The sequence below is a fragment of the Mus pahari genome, chromosome 15 (assembly GCF_900095145.1).
Source record: "Mus pahari chromosome 15, PAHARI_EIJ_v1.1, whole genome shotgun sequence".
Classification (NCBI taxonomy): Eukaryota; Metazoa; Chordata; class Mammalia; order Rodentia; family Muridae; genus Mus; species Mus pahari.
Window position 1 is genome coordinate 2,584,473 of NC_034604.1, and position 17,319 is coordinate 2,601,791.

A 17,319-nucleotide genomic window follows, 5' to 3' on the forward strand; every position below is an offset into this window, starting at 1 on the left:
TAGAAAAGCTCCAATCTCCCTTAATACGTGTTATCTTTCATTTCCCTCAGCTAGAAGGCCCTCAGTACAAGTGAGAAGTTAAGAATACAGAGAACACACAGCTCTTGATGGCCCAATGAGGGAACAATGAACACCTTCAGAAGAGAAGCAGCAGAAAAGTAGACTTGGTGTCACTAGAAACACACTCATGAGGCTACAGCTACACACACTCAAAACCTGACCTCTGACCTCTTTCCATCAAACAGTATCCCTTCCAATGCATTTGGGCACTGAGTAAGTACTATGTAAGTACTGTGCACTAAGTGCTGTTGGTCCTTCTTCATGAACCAATGCCTAAAAGAAATCCTGATGCAAACCATTGACATTTCATAAGGGAGAATGTTTAGTCATATCACTGGCACAAACTGCTAAAGTGACCTTTGTCTTTCCCACCTGGGTTGGCACATACATGCATGCATGCAGTCTTTCCATCTGTAAACTGAAATTTGCATATACAACCCACAATTAGAAAACCAGGAAAACAGCTTTGCAGTTAAAAAAGAGATAGCTCTGTCTCACACAATAGCTCTGACTATTCTGGAACTCACTATGTAACCCAAGCTAGCCTAATATTTATAGGGGTCCACCTGCCTCTGCCTCCCAAGTGTTAGGATTAAAGGCATGCATCACCACACCTGGTTCTGCAGTAAATTTTTTTGCTTAAGTCAAATACATACCTGGTTACTGATAGTACTACTAAGAACTTTAAACCAATCATTAATAACAGCATCATTATCAGACTGAATTAGCAGTTCTGTTCCTTGTCGAGTTTTCAGCTTTAGAGAAAAGAAGGGTGAGGAAAGAACACAGTCAGTGCTTTCAACAGAACAAGTGACATGTACTTCCAAGCCCACAGTCTACAGTGCATTCAGTCTTACACTGATAGCAGTAGAGGAAGCATGGCAGCCAGGGGATGCCTTTCATCAGTAGCAGTACCAGTCTGCTTACTGTATAGAATATGAAGTTGGGTTGTTTGTTTTTGTGTTAAATTCTAAAGAAAAATCTAGTAATTCTGGATCCTAAAGTAGTCTAGTTTATCATTTAAAATAAATTCAAGTGTAAAAGCACTGCAGACAATGAAAACTGAACCATTTGTAAAGAAATAAAAATCTGTAGTATTTCACACACCTTAAGAATTTTTTCATAACCTAAGAATTTTCTTAATCTGCATATATATATACATACATACATACATACATCTATTTATTAACTTAGTTCATTTATTTAGTGTGCGTATTTTCACATATGCACTGTGGCCTGACTATGGAGGTCAGAGGACTAGTCAATTCTCTCCTCCATGCTAATCCCAGGAACTGAACCCAAGTCCTCAGGCTTGGCAGTAAGAGCCTTTAACTGTTGAGCTAACCCACCAACCTTCATACACCTTCTGAACATAAATATTGATAACTATCTAATTATGAACTGATGTAAGAATATCTATTATTTTACATGAAATCCAAAACCAACTTTGGACTACATGTTTTTTGTTTTTTGTTTTTTTCTTTACACTTCAATGAAAGAACTGTAAATCATAAAAAATTCCTCTCCTTTCCTGGCTGATAACTGAGTTTGTTTTTCTAGAGGAACATTTGGCAATTTTCTCCCAAACAATCAATTACCCCCATAATTTCCTAAGTACTATTTAGTAAGGCTATTCCTCAAAAAAAAAAAAAAAAAAAAAAAGTAAGATATGTTGAAATATTAACCTGAAAAGCATCAGGTCAAAGAAGACACTCTCCTTTCTCAGGAGTTTGACAGTCTAGAGAATACTGAAAATTGTCTAAAATAGGGATAAAACACATACTATGTCCAAAATGCATTTGACCATGGATTCTTTTCTCATTCAGGAACCAGCTACTGAAACTGCAAAGCTTATTTGGGAAGTAATGGCATCCTTTCATGCATCTTTCTAGACAAGATGGTCCAGCCAACCCCCAACACTAAATGTATGCTGTTATAAACAAGGGGAGGGTTTCCTGATCAAAGATAAAAGAGTTCTTAAGAGCAGAACAAGTTAGCCACTATAAGTAGCATCACTGTCGTAGCATTTGTCCTGAGTCTTAGAGATAAACTGAATTTGGGAAGCAGAGCTTAGTGTAGGTTGGAACATAAGGTAGGACAGCAGAGGAATAATCATGTAGATTCTGCTGAGAAAGCACTGGCAAGGCCAAAGTGCCTAGGACATGAAGCTATAAAGAATGGGGAGAAGGAAGATTACAAACACATCTCAAAAATGCCTCCAACTTTCTGCAATGGACTTTACTGCTCTCTGACCCAGGTGAACTCTCACTACTCAGGGCCCTGAATGCGAGCGAGTGAGGCCTCTGAGCTGTGCTACAACAGAGTCCATGGCAGGCGGTCAACTTCCAAGGCTAGGCCTTGAGAAGCCCTGTCATCTCTCACCCCACTTTAGTGTGTAACTTGCCATGTGGAGAAGCCTGTGTTAGCTTCTTGTGTTGAACAAGAGAGATCTTAGGGAGAAGGAAGCCTATCCATGAGCCAGTATAGGACATGTGGGTAAAATGAGTCAGGCCAACTACCCACTCCACCTGAGACTCATGACTGGCCCCAGGTGGGAGCAGGGCGGCCATTCTCTCCTTCTGCACTAGCTGGAACAAGTGAGGGGAGCCCTTCTACAAAGCTGCTGAGCTCTAAAGTTATATATGAGTTATTATATACCTATACAAAAACTGATGCAGATCACAAACTGTTGTGGAAGGTTTGGAAAGACAAGGAGGAGATACTTCATTGCTGTAAAATAGTTCTAGGGCCACAGAGACATTAAGAAGGCATTAGATACCCCTCCCTACAACACACACCAGTGCCCTTACAACATGATGGTACAAATGACTTAGTCACAAACTATGCCTAAATCTGTCACAACAAAACCCTAAAACATGTACACACTAAAGCCAAGAATGTGAGTTATTTACCTCAAATACGTTCTTCTTGCTCGATTTGTCCTTTGATGCCATTTCAATCACTGCCCCCTTCAGGTCCACTGTGAATTCTGGTTTGGACTGATTACTCCCAAACTTCATTTTAGAGAAAAGAAAAAAAAAGACTTTATGTGATATATATGTATAGGTATGTATAAAAGAAAACCAACTATGTATAATAAACACATTATCTTAAATTCTTCTTTTTTCAGACTCAAAAATTGTAAAGTATATCTAAATCTGATGAGCCTTTAAACTAATAGGTCCTCAGCTCCAATGGTAAGGCTACTTTCATGTTGATTCCCAGAGAAGGAAATCAGGTAATACTATTATTTGCAAACAAGTGGACATGGATATACTGCAGCTTCACAGTTCTATTTCTATAACTTATGCTACACTGCATGTGGCTATATAATATTATGTTTTAAGGGGCTGGTGTGATGGCTCAGCAGGTAAGAGCACTGACTGCTCTTCCAAAGGTCCTGAGTTCAAATCCCAGCAATCACATGGTGGCTCACAACCACCTATAATAAGATCTGACACCCTCTTCTGGTGCATCTGAAGTCAGCTACAGTGTACTTACATATAATAATAATAATAATGATAATAATAATGATAATAATAATAATAGATTATGTTTTAAATGCAATGCCCAACTATCACCTGGACATAAATCATAAGCAGATGCCACACTCATTTTCTAAGAAACATCCTCTAGTCCTATTTTTTGCTTTCAAGACTTACTAGCTTGTCAACTAGTTTGGTTGTCATTAACTAATGACTGACAGAAACAGAAACCCTAAGTCCTATCATTTCAGTCAACCTTTGCTAGAAATTATAAGTCAAATGCTAAAGTCTTTAGCAACATAATAAGAGTCATGAAAAGATCAGAAAAACAGGTGGCATGGGTAGTAAAAAAACAAAGTCCTTAGCTTTATTATGTAAAAGTACACAAGAAAGTGATTAGCAGAAAGGAAATGCGCACTAAACATGTATTTATTCTGTTGGCATGCCTCTCTGATAACTTAACATTTCTACTCAGCTTGGTTACTAAGAATAAAAAAGAAAGCCGGGCCTGGTGGCGCAGGCCTTTAATCCAAGCACTCGGGAGGCAGAGGCAGGCGGATTTCTGAGTTCGAGGCCAGCCTGGTCTACTAAGTGAGTTCCAGGACAGTCAGGGCTATACAGAGAAACCCTGTCTTGATCCCCCCCCCCCAAATAAAAAGAATAAAAAAGAAAAGTTTTTCCTATGGTACTGCAATGATTTGGTTCTTTAACATTTCTAAGAATGATAATTTACATGTAATAAAGATTACAAATATTTCCTGAATTTTATATAAGATGTTTCATTTGCTAAAATGTCATGTCAATATATACTTGCCCTTGGAATCAGACCCAACAATATTGTGGTAAATAACTTCCTACTGTAACAGCAGTACTCTACTTAGCAATTTTGTACTTAAAAAATGGCTAGACTCCAACTACTTCATTTTTCTTCAACTTTTCAGTGAGTAGTAAAGATTTACACAATGTACTTGTTATAACAAAAGAAGAAATAGGAGCCAAAAGTAATTTACTCCCGAAACATTTCTACCTTTGTAACTAAACCAATTAACCATAAAACTATAACAGACACAGTAATATTCTGGCCAGAACTGAAACATTCCAAATGTTTTATTACTTGAAATACACTTAGTAAAACAAAATCAGCTACTTAATTAGCTACTAGTATGTTTTGTAGATGGTTAAGATGATCTAAGAGAACATACAACTAACCAGATAAACAGTGATATGAAGAATAATAGAAAAACGGAATCCTTATGCTTGGCAATATTTTTTCTCGTCCTTTTTTAAAGCATGGTACCTTACTGCAATCACCTCCCTGTCAGTGTACTCAGGGCACCAACAACAAAACAAACAACAAAATCCTCAACCAGTAGTAACTAGACACACACAGTGACAGATGAAACAGGGGCAAACTTTACATCTGATGATGGACAGATTTTTTTCCCCCTATGAAGAAAGCAGAGAAAGGAAGAACTCATTGACTGAGCCCTGTTGGCAAAAGGACATGATGAGGCAAGGGGAGAAAATGATTTCATAACAACACATAACAGTAGAATGACACAGTAGAATGACACATGTATGAGAATGGTGAAACCAGGTAGCATAAGAACACAACTCTATAAGCAGACACCATACTAGCATAGTCAAAACATGTTTGCCAAAGACATAGAATCCCTACGGTATTCTGTAATTACAAAAAGTATTGTTTATTTTTTAGATGAATAGTTTACAAGACTTATTATAAATAAGCGTATCTTAGCCTACATTCACAACAAAACAACCAAAGGCTAACAGAAAGGACTCACATCTGGCTCTCAACTACCCTGTCCAGCCTCTCGGCTCAGAAACCCTAGCCCTCCTCCTGAGGAGTACTGGCAGTTCTAATGACGTCTTCAGGTCAGTTCCTGCATGTGGGCTTATGTAGCTTACCTTCCACTTTCTCTGGCACACCAGGACAGAAGTGATCTTTAACCTCTGTGGGACATCTGACAGTGTCTAGTTCTAGTTAAGTGAGAGATGGGGTACCCGTCATCTGCAAACCACCTTTGTTCATAGACACCACTCACAACAGAAAAGCCTGTCCTAAAAACAGTTCTATTTTGGAGAATATTAAAAATACAAGAGAATAAATGCTTCAAGGCCTAGCAGGATGGCTCAGTGAATGAAGGTGCCTGTTGAGCAGGCCTGATGTCCAGAGTTCATAGCCAGAACTGACATGGTAGAAGGACACCTTCTGAAAGCTGTCTTCTGCCCTCCATGTGCACCTGCATTCAGTGTCCCTCCCCCACCTTGCTCTCTTCCTCACCACAGAGATGAAAAATAATTTTTAAAAGACTGCTTCAGTAATTACTGATGTTTGTGTATTATTTGTGTGTAGCTTTCTCAATTGCAGGTGGAATGTATGTGTTCCATTTATTCAACTGTAAGTATTCTTTGAAAAAAGTAAAGAACATGATGATTAAAGAAGAAGAAGAAACATAAAGAGAGTAGATGAGCATGAGCCTGGATGAGTCTGAGAGTCTGCTATTTTTGCCAATCATCTCTTAGGATTTTAGTGTGGATGTAACTTCTAAAGAACTATACTTCTCTTACCATGTGACCATTGCAACTCAATGTCAATCAAACTAAACTACCAACACAAATCAGTAAATACAGACACTGATAAAACCCAATGTCAGCCTGTACCTTCTGAGAGTTACTGAGAATCTGTTCTAAGAATCTGTTCTGAGAGTTACTAAGAATCTCAGGTAGGAGAAACTCCACTCAGAAAAATATTCTTTACCCATGTTTGCTCTAGTTGCTGACTGAGAGGAGAAACAAAACTAGATTCTTTCAAATCATGTCTAGTAATCCTAAGAGATGTCTTATATATCCTGCCAAACCCTTGGTATTCCTGGTGTGCCAGAGAAAGTGGAAGGTAAGCTACATAAGCCCACATGCAGGAACTGACCTGAAGACGTCATTAGAACTGCCAGTACTCCTCAGGAGGAGGGCTAGGGTTTCTGAGCCGAGAGGCTGGACAAGGTATCTAGATGTGAGTCCTTTCTGTTAGCCTTCAGTTGTTCTGTTGTGAATGTAGGCTAAGACACGCTTATTTATAATAAGTCTTATAAACCATTCACCTAACCTACAAAGTATTTGCAAAATACATTATATAGACTCATATACTTCTTATTTAAATACAATATTGGTATTTATATTTAAAAAGCTTCACTTAAGATAAAAACTTAAACAATAAATCTCCCAATTGAAAATGTCATTAATAATCCTTCAAATTCAAAATTGGCTAACCCAGTGAATTTTGAACTGTATTTTACTAAGGCCTCCCACATGTCTGCATTTTTTTAAAAAGTTACATACAGGGCTGAAGAGATGGCTGAGTAGGAGTGCAGCACGAGCTGGTAACCTAAGTTCAATTCCACAAAGCTATCCTCCGTTGGTGCATGCAAACCATGGCACCCACATGCTCTCTTTCAAACTCTCTCTCAAAGGTTAAGAAAAAGAAAAACTACATCACAAACATAGCTATGCCACTGACCTCCCTCAGCACACTGTCTACTCTCTCATCTACCACAGCCTTCAATAGTTAGCTAGCTAATAGTTAGCTCATTAGTTATCAAGTAAGTGAATACCGTGCAGCTTGTTTCAGGGTTATTATTGGGTTATTATTTATTAATCTTAACTGCTTCTCCATTTTTTTTCTTTCATGCATCCATTTTCTTCAGTCAGCTTCTAATAAAAGTTGAGCCACAAGTACAAAGAAAAAAAATAATTCCACAATTCTTGAGAAATACATTAACACAATAGCAGCACATACTTTACTTCAGGGAAAAGGAGGAAGAAAAAGGAGGATTTAAGAAAGACAGGTCAAACCAACATTTCCGTCTTGTGATATCAATGTATATTCTAAGTTATTTTCACCAGACTGGCTAAACAGAGAACTAACTCAAGGGTTAGTGAAGCACAAAAAGAAGAAATATTCTAGAATGTCCATACTCATGGACACCTGTTATGGGTTTTTAGAGTGCTGTTACATAGACTGAGAAATAGCAGCACAGGTATGTGTAGCTTAGCAGCTTCAGCACTGTTCTGCACGACTGCATTACAAAGGTAGAAAACAAAAGGCTGTTGGGAGTTTGATAATTGTTCTCTCTTTCCTCAAACCACTGGTCCTATGCTAATGTAAAAAAAAAAAAATCAGTATTTGTAAGAAAATGCTGGTTAGATAGGATATAAAACAGACCAGATACATTTAGAATAATTTCATTTGAATAATAACACTTCAATGATAATTATTGAAAGTTCTAGAAACACCTAAAGTATGAATTCAGGAGCTGCTCTCAACATTCTAAATCCAGATCTGTTACTTAGTATTTGTCAAGCCTTAAGTCTGAATGTTTGATGCCTCAATGTCTCACCTATGATGGGAAAGGAGGACAGGAGAAATAGCTGTCTTGGACTTGAAGGAAAGATGTGCGCAATCCTGTATGTTCAGAACATGCCAGCATTCAAAACGTTAGCAACTGTAAGTGACAACCTGGTAGCATTGTAACAACTGCAACTATAACAGTCAAGTAACAGCAGAAAACACCAAAAATAAACATTGTCAGCAGTTCACAAAATAATATTTGCCAAGAAGCTGCCTGGCAGTACAGACATGGGCATCTGAGTCACCCCCTAGTTACAAAGGATTAAACAGACAAAGGTAGGCCCAGTTACATGACTACCTATGTTCTAAGTAAGTATCTGAAACAATAATTAAAAACACAGCTTTCAAAGCCCATGAGTTAATATTATGCAATGCTCAAGCTGTGAGCTGTCATTCAAAGGATAAAGTCAACTGCTGATTTGAACACAGCCAGACTTTTCTAGCGGTCTGTGCAAGTCAAAATGTATCTTTACTTCAAGCACTTCGGACATCCAGATGTTACAGCACTCACATAACTTAAGTACATTTCCACAGAGAAATACTTACCCAGCTTGTACTACTTCCTTGAGTTTTTGTAAAAAGTAAAGATGAACCCTGCAGCACTGCCCAAGAAGACAACCAGTTCTTTCTGCAGATGAAATGCAACACTATCAATCAAAAGAAACCAAGACCTACTTAGCACTATCCCTGTTAAACACAATGTAATGGTTAGTACTTGAACTATTTGTACTAGATATATGATTCTAATGACACCCATAGTCATCTTAGTGCCTCAATCTGACACATAAACCTCACACAAAACAAATGAGGTTAGTAAGAAATGTAAATAATCAGGCCGGGCGAGGTGGCGCACGCCTTTAATCCCAGCACAGAGGCAGAGGCAGGTGGATTTCTGAGTTTGAGGTCAGCCTGGTCTACAGAGTGAGCTCCAGGACAGCCAGGGCTACACAGAGAAACCCTGTCTCGAAAAGCCAAAAACAAAACCAAAACCAAAACCAAACAAACAAAAAACAACACCCAGGTGTTTTTACATAAAACTAATCTAGCACACTGTGATTAAGAACATAAATTTATTTTAGTCATACAAAGAACACATGTGTATGTTCCATAGATATTAGCTACATTACATACTAGATATGTTAAAAGTATATACTAAAAGACAGACTGATTGCTAAGATTTTAAAAATTACTGAATTACAAAGGCAACACATATATGCAAAAAACTCTGAATATAAACTGTGTAAACGATAGGTTGCTGAGGTGGCTCATCAAGTAAAGGCACTTGCTGCTAAGCTCAATAATCGGAGTTCAATCTCCTAGACCCACATATTATAAAGAGAAACTCACACAATTCTCCAACATCAATACTCACATTGTCAAAACCTAGCAAGTTCCTCTCCCAATCCACACTCTAGAAACAAGTATTAAGTTTCTGGTGTGAATAGTGGTCTTCTAAAAGTGTTATGTATTACTATTGTGTGTGCTTGTGCAGGTGAGGTTAGAGGGTACTTCTGGAGTCTGTTCTCTGCTTCTATCTTTATGCAGGTCCAACTGAAGCTATCAGGCTTGGGCAGCAAGCATTTTCACCTGCTGAGCCATCACACACTGACCACTAGAAGTTGTGTGACCACTAGAGATGGCTCAGTGGTTAAAAGCAACTTTTGTTCTTGCAGAGGACCTGGGGTCAATCTCCAGCAACCACATAGTATTTCACAGCCACCTGTAACCCCAGTTCCAGAGGACTCAAGAGTCCTCTTTTGACATCCCTGGACCCAGCATGCACATAGTGCACATATATACACACAGATAAAACACTCATACACATAAAATTAAAAATATTAAAAGAAACTGTCTATTGACTTACTGTCCTGTCTCCAGACACACAGGTAAGGTTCATAATAAACATGTGTAATACTACTGATGTTCCTACTAATAACTTTAAAGGTGACTGATGGTTTAGTCTGGCCAGAATCTTCCCTTCTTCATTACCTTAAATTAACCATTAAAGATTTTTTGCTTAAATATTTGTCCCATTGGAGTGAACCTTACATTATTTGACAATCTATTTTTGTATCTATTTCAAGCCTAGAAAATTTCTTTTTAAGTAGCAAACACATTAGTATTTATAAATAATAAAATTACATTATAAGGGAATTCAGTGGCTGTAACCCCATGTGCTACAGTGCTATAGAGATTTAGAACTGCTTTCCATCCAGTCCCACACGGCCAGGTTGTGGGAACTCTGCAAGGACTTCCGTTTGATTACTTTGTCAGGATATAGAATTCAATACCTGTCAATGAGATCTACTCTTCCATTTATTTTCTGTAGTTTACGCACAACTGTTTTTGCCTGTTTGTTTATTGTGCCCAATGACGTATAATTTAGTCTAGGGCTATGTGTCCTAGGGCTGAGCTTCAATGTGTGGTCAAAAATGACCTTGAACTTCTTTCTGATCCTGCGCCTACCTGCAGTGGTGGGGATTACACCCAGGGCTTTGAATATGTAAATAATCACTGTAGCAAATGAGCTACTGCTTTAACCCATCAATGATTATTACTAATCATTAGTGCTTCCCATGAACAGATTCACAATACTATTATTTTATGCATTTATATACACATGTGTATATGTTAGAGTATAGGATGTCTTTGCATGTGAGTCTATAAGAGGACATGAAGTGCTCTTCCTTAGCACTCTCCACATTCTCCTTTAGGACAAGGTCTCTGCCTAAATCTAAAATTCTTGCTTGGGGCTAGGCTGGCAGCCAGCAAATCCTAGTGTTTCTCCTGTCTCTGCCCCTGCTGCACTGTGGTCCTAAGCAGGTGGAGAGACCATGCAGAGCTTGTTACAGGAGTGCTGGGATCCAAACTCACGTCCTCATGGCTATGCAAGAGGCACTCGGACCCACTGAGCCACTTCTCTGGCTCCCCGCTTTGCCATTTTAGAGTATCCATGTTTATAATACTTCAAATGCAGTTCTTCTTTGCTAGGTTCCTACTCCTGCTTTATTTTTTAAATGTTAACATCCCTGCTCATAGCTCTAAATCACTTTAGGTTGTTTTTAAACACAGTGCTCTGTTTCAATCTGAGCACCCATTGTTTTAGTAGCTCTAAATCGTCTATCTGCCTGTTAGAAGTAGTGAAGATTCTAACACTGTTTATTGAAATATGTTTTCTATTTTATTTTGTGTGGACCTCTTTTATGCTGTTTTGAGATGCCTTTCATTCATTTGTGAACCTATTTCATACCTCTCTACTATGAAAGATGCTTTTCTCCCTTTCCAAATTTAAATGTTAAAGGAAAAATTATTTTCCTTCCTTTAAAAAAGAATGTTGTGTGTATGTGTGTGTATGGTACTTGCATGCAATTGTGCAGGTGCCCATGACCACATACACACAGGCAGAAGCCAGAGCAGACACTGAGTGACTTCTACCACTCCCTGTCTTACTGCATAGAGACAGGGTGTCTTACTGAATAGGAACTGAATAGGCAGGCTAGGTGACCAGTGAGCCCTTGGTATCTGACTATTTCTTTCTCCCTAATGCTGGGGGATCCTGCCATGTGCAGTCCCACCTAGCTTTTTTACATGAGTGGTGGGGATTTGAACTCAGGCTGCCACATTTGCAAAGCAAGCACTTCTAACCACTGTATCAATTTTACATTTGCCAAATTAACTAAGCAAAACACTCAGTATAATATTGCATATAACAGCAAAAACTGTAAGCACCCTAAATGCATACTAACAGCAGGTCTAGTTACATTCTTGCAGATAAATAATGATTAACTTGCTAGTGATTAACTATTCTGTAGCAGCACATGCTGTGCTAGCTGTGATGTAATGAACTAGAACCATCTTCAAGATAAATATAAAGTAGACCATGTTTAATAGTATCTTTTATGGAGGGGCATGAGGGCACATGCCTTTTATCCCAGCACTTGAGAGGCAGGCAGATCTCTGTGAATTTGAAGCCAGCCTGGTTTACAAATTGAGTCCAAGACACCTAGGGGGTCTGTCGGGGGTGGGGGAGTATCATCTACATATATACAAACATCTATATGTAAATCCTCTGTAGAGGAAAGCTTATGCTCATAGGATCTGACATGGAAACACACAGCCGGTGAAGGTGTTTTCTATGATTTTCTTTTGAGACAGGGTTTCTCTGTGTAGCCCTGGCTGTCCTGAAACTCACTCTGTGGACCAGGCTGGCCTTGAACTCACAAAGATCCACCTGCCTCTGCCTCTCAAGTGCTGGGATAAAAGGTGTGTGCCACCACTGCCCGGCATGAATATTATTTTTAAAATATGTTAACAAAGGAAATATTTCATGGCAAACTTACTAGAAAATATGTGATTGAAAATTATCCTAAACCATTTTATTAGTTCTACTGGAATATAAGTTTTCATTTACTTCAATCAGATAAAAATATAAGAATATTAAAGATTTCATACTTACCGAACCTTTTTCCCATTTTCAGTAATTTTTGTTACATTTAACAGTCCATATTTCTCCTGACCCTATGGAACAAAGTAATACTTTTAATGTAAAATTCATACAAATACTAATACCCAAATCATAATAATCACTGGAATCCAAATGACCTTGCAGTACAAAAACTTAAGAGATTAGTTAGTAAATAGCACACCTATATCACAGTACTATACTTATCTTGACATTGTCAGTAACTTATAATTAAGGACTTTTTTTTTTTTTTGAGAAAGGGTTCCTGCAGCCCAGGCTGACCTGAAACTTGCTATAAACTTGCTTGAACTAGCCCTCTTCCCCCCATCATTCACAGGTAGTGGGGGATCATAGACATGCCCAACAACACCTGGCAAAATATCTTTTTCTCCTTAAGTCACAGCAGCCATCTATATACTTTGTTAGCAATTCCAGTTTTACCAGTAACCACCAGAAAAATGGTTTATATCTGCTTTGTAAATATGGAGGCCTGAGTTCAAATCCCTACCACCCATGTAAAAAAGTCAAGTGGGGCTACTCAGGCCTGGGTCTCCAGTATTGGGGGAAGAAACAGACAGATGCCAAGGGCTCACTGGTCAGCCTGTTCAAAGAATGTGATGTGATGTTATGATGATAAATAGTACATTTAAAAAAATACTAATCTTGTCAGAACATAATAATGACTAGGCAGACAAATGAAATAACTGATAAATTATTCAAAATTGCCCAATATACTACATAGAATTAATGTGATATAAAGAAATGTTAGTATGTGCTTCATTAAACAGATCATCATGTGGTGACCTGGGTCCTGAAAACACTAGACTTATTAGCCATGACATTACAAACGTAAAAGTGACAAAACTTTATCATTAACCATCATGCAAGCAAAAGCTAGCTGATGTTTTCTCAAAAGACTTGCAAATAAACATGAAATATTTTCTCACTACATTAGTTTCCTATACAAATGAGATTCATCAAAATGAGTTGGCGGCTATTATAATTATCAATACTACAAATAATATGTACATGAGACAACTGAAACACATATATAAACACAAAAACATTCAAAATTTGTTTCTTTTAAAAAGCTATTTGCTTTATTTGTAATCATGTGTATCTATTTGTAGGTATGTGCACACAAGTGTGAGTACCTGCAGAGGTCAGCAGGGCAGGGCAGATCCCTTGGTACTGGAATCACAGGCAGGGTCAGCTGCCTGATAATGAGTGCTGGGAACCAAACTGCAAGGTCCTCTGCAAGAGCAGCAAACATTCCTAACCACTGAGCGATCTCTCCAGCCCCAAATTTATTTGTCTGATTGGTTCCTCAGCAAATCCTCTCTAAGAACTTTAACAAGAAAATATAAATCTTTTTTACAGCATATAAACATAATATTGACTACCTTCTCAATAATGTTTAGAAGATAATGTTTGAAACTTTGCATCTCTAACTGAAAAATTGTTAACTCTTCTTTATTGTTGGCATACTGAAAACTTGGAAATAACTTAGTCACAATTTTACTACAATTATTTTATAAAGCATAGGTGTTTGATCTCTCAGATATGCATTTGATACTTTTCATAAGAACCCTATTGCCTTTCAACAAAAGTGCCAATGACACAATTTTAAGTATGTTCAAGTGACTACCTAAGAGCCCTCTGAATTTACTGTCCTTTCATTAGATACAGAGAAAAGTATTCCATAGAATGAGAATAACAGCATTAACTTCTCTGGATGGGTCACTTAATGGGAACTGTCAGAAAGGAGACTCTGCTGGAATAGCATAAAAGCAGCACCAGCAGGAAGGAGATTCGGGTATCAAAATAAAGAGTGAAAACGAATGGGACAGCAGTAGTGATAGACAGTGTGAGTACAGAACTGGGAAAGAACCTACGTCAGAGATTTTGACCAGAGTCAGCAGATAAAACTGATTTATAAACGGAAACGAGAAACAAGTGGCTGCATTTATTCAGGCACTGTTCAAAAGGAGTCAGTGCTTTCCCCAAATTCCCACAGGGAGATGGAAGCACTGGTGCTAAGTACCGAGCACTCTCATTTGAATATAAAAGAACAAAACTTGCTATACCCAAATGTACACAAAGCACCCCAAACGATCATCACACGATATGTTAAGTGCTCTGAGAAATGGACTCCTATCTCAACCTGGAAGGCAGAGAACAGAATCAGAACAGTTTCCTAGAGGAGCTGACCTCTAACCCACGGAACAGCAGATGGAGACAAGAGAAAGGCAGGGAGAACATCACAGGGCCCACCAACTATGCGGCAGGGCAAACAAGTGGCAAGGAGAGAGGCACTAAGAGACACAGCATGGCTGGCAACCAGCCGCACCTCTAACTGATATGCTGAAGAATGCCAAAGGTCTGAACTTGACCAAGGAAAGTGAGAAAGGAGCTAAATTCCAGAGAGACACAGGTCATGAGGGGACAGGAATGCCATCATACGAGGAAAGGGAAGATACTGAGCAACGTGCCAAGTTTAATTAACAATGTACACAGCAGAATCTGCTTCAATGTTATACTTTTTATAAAACCTTCTAAATCTGTACATTCATTGCCACTAAACATTTATGCCAAGATTTTACTCCACATACAGAGAGAGGGAGAGATAGCTCTGTAGTAACTAGACAGAATGGAAGAGACAGACAAATAGGACTCTTAGAAGCAAGGCATGCAGAGGAGGGGCCTGCAAAATAGATGTCAGGAAGAGAGGTCAAAGGGATAACAGTCTCAGTGTGAGGAGGAAAGAACACCCTGTTTATGTGGAAACAGTAGTTCTGGCAGCATCAACACAGCTGTTCTGTGTTAACAGAGCACTGAAGCAAGGCACACTGGGGAGGCAGTTCCCGGGGTGGCCATCAGAGGGCACTCTGCATCCAGAACAGTTTAATGGATGTCAGACAGGAAGATCATTGACCAACAGTGTTTTTAAACTGTATGAAGATTTACAAATTCTTGTTTCTACAATTACTTAGAAATTCCTTTTTATTAAAACATAGTCTATGAAGATATTTTTGTAAAATGTATACCACCTATATTTAAAAATACATCCCATCATCACTTCTTTGCTTACTTAGTGCTAATTTAAAATAAAAAGTGTATACAATGTGATGGGAATCATAAAATATAAGGAACAAAAAGAACAATTAAAAAGAAATACACATGTATTTCCACATATATGTGGAAAAAGGAAAACGAAAGTCAGAATGATCAGAAAGAAGTGAAGCCTGTGCTTGCACAGAATCTAAAGTCTGACTAGTAAACAAAAGTTTAACCTAACTTCATCAAACAGTAATGATCAAAGTTTGTCTTTTTAAAGTGTTAAAGTTACATTCATTAACTCAACAAGTATTTGCTCAGCAGCTACTGTGTGGCTGTGCGGTAGGAATATTCCCATCTCTGCTAACAGTGTTTCCTTGCTGGAGAAGACAGTGACAAAAGCTGGATCACAGAGGGTGTTCTTCATTTTATGAAATAAACACAACTCACTCTACAAGGAGTGTCACAAGGAACCTCATCTCACCTAGAGGACTGGCCTAAATTCTCTGAGGAAGCAAACTCTGGACTTGATCCTGGTGGATATGCACAGGCTTCCAGGAAAAGGTGTGGCAGAGCCTTAGTGGCAGAGGAAAGGTTGAGAGACTAACAAAGTGTTGTTAGTATGGGAGAAGAGGACATATGAAGCATGAGCTAGGGACACAGTCAAGAGCCAAAGCATATATGTATGTAGTCTTGCTTAAAAATGTTCTCCGTAAAAAAATGTTAAATGTCACCCAATAAGAGGACAGCAGTACAAGCCAACAGCAGATCAGTGTTGATAGGAAGAGGAGGGCGTGTGAACATGAGGATGAGGTCAAAGGGTCCAAACATGGGTTTCACTGTGAGGAGAAAAGCTGCTGGGAGGTTTCAGTCAGACTTATCATCCCTGGCCCAGACTGACAAACTTCCAAATCATAGAGGCACAAGAGCAGCCATGCTACTGGAAAGGAAGGGCATACATCTTACCTTCAGACTGCCGGCCTGGGAAAGAAAGGGAAGTGTAATTTGTAATATTCTCTGGGAAAGTTCTGCTGCTTGTTTTTTGAGACAGGGTTTCTCTGTGAAGTCCTGGCTGTCCTGGAACTCACTCTGTAGACCATGCTGGCCTTGAACTCACAGAGATCCATCTGCCTCTGCCTCTGCCCCCTGAGTGCCAGGACTAAAGGCGTGTGCCATCAGACCTGGCTTAGAATTTTTTACTTTTAAAAACTAAGTATAAATTTGTCACCTTGAAATATAGCATATATGTAAATATAGCATATATGTAAATATAAACTACTAGCATATTTTATACAAAAGGGACTTTAAAATGAATAAAATTTGATTCTTAAAACTGTTTTAGTTATAATTTTTTAAAAGGTCAATAAAATTTAATAGAGGCACAAGAAATACTTCAACATTATATTTAAAGAAAATTAATTTCCTGAGAGTGATTGAAAAGGCTAGGCTATTTATTCTGCATGTTTCTAGTATACTAACTGGATCTTGATGCTTTGATGAAGTAGGAGGAGATTCATTTTCAGGTAAGCAGAGTTTTGTGGTAGTTGGAGAATCCTACAAGAAATAAGTAATGAAAACCGTTACTCTATTTTAAACGTGTCTGTTTCTTCCTGATCACAGTGGGAGAATGTAACAAGGCAAACAAAGGAAACTGTTTCCTTGTTATTTTCTATCTCAGATGCTCTAGAAGTAGGGTGACACTGATCTGAAAATTACAGATGTTACTAAAAGTTTACAATCTACGGCATGTTCGTATAGCAACTATGTTGGCTAAAACAGCATTTTATCACTTTTAATTAACCCTATTTAAAATTACGTACACATCA

At 38.4% G+C, this 17,319-nt stretch overlaps 1 protein-coding gene across 1 annotated transcript in view; it reads right to left on the reverse strand.

Moving 5' to 3' along the window:
- Arhgap12 (Rho GTPase activating protein 12) overlaps positions 1–17,319 on the reverse strand; it is a 104,489-nt gene that overhangs the window by 4,209 nt on the left and 82,961 nt on the right. The window contains exons 8-13 of the mRNA XM_029547184.1: positions 16,973–17,047; positions 16,460–16,474; positions 12,431–12,492; positions 8,521–8,602; positions 2,973–3,074; positions 717–815 (exon numbers count right to left, since the gene is read on the reverse strand). Of these exons, the coding sequence (XP_029403044.1) occupies positions 717–815; positions 2,973–3,074; positions 8,521–8,602; positions 12,431–12,492; positions 16,460–16,474; positions 16,973–17,047 (435 nt within the window). The remainder of the gene's footprint in view (positions 1–716; positions 816–2,972; positions 3,075–8,520; positions 8,603–12,430; positions 12,493–16,459; positions 16,475–16,972; positions 17,048–17,319) is intronic.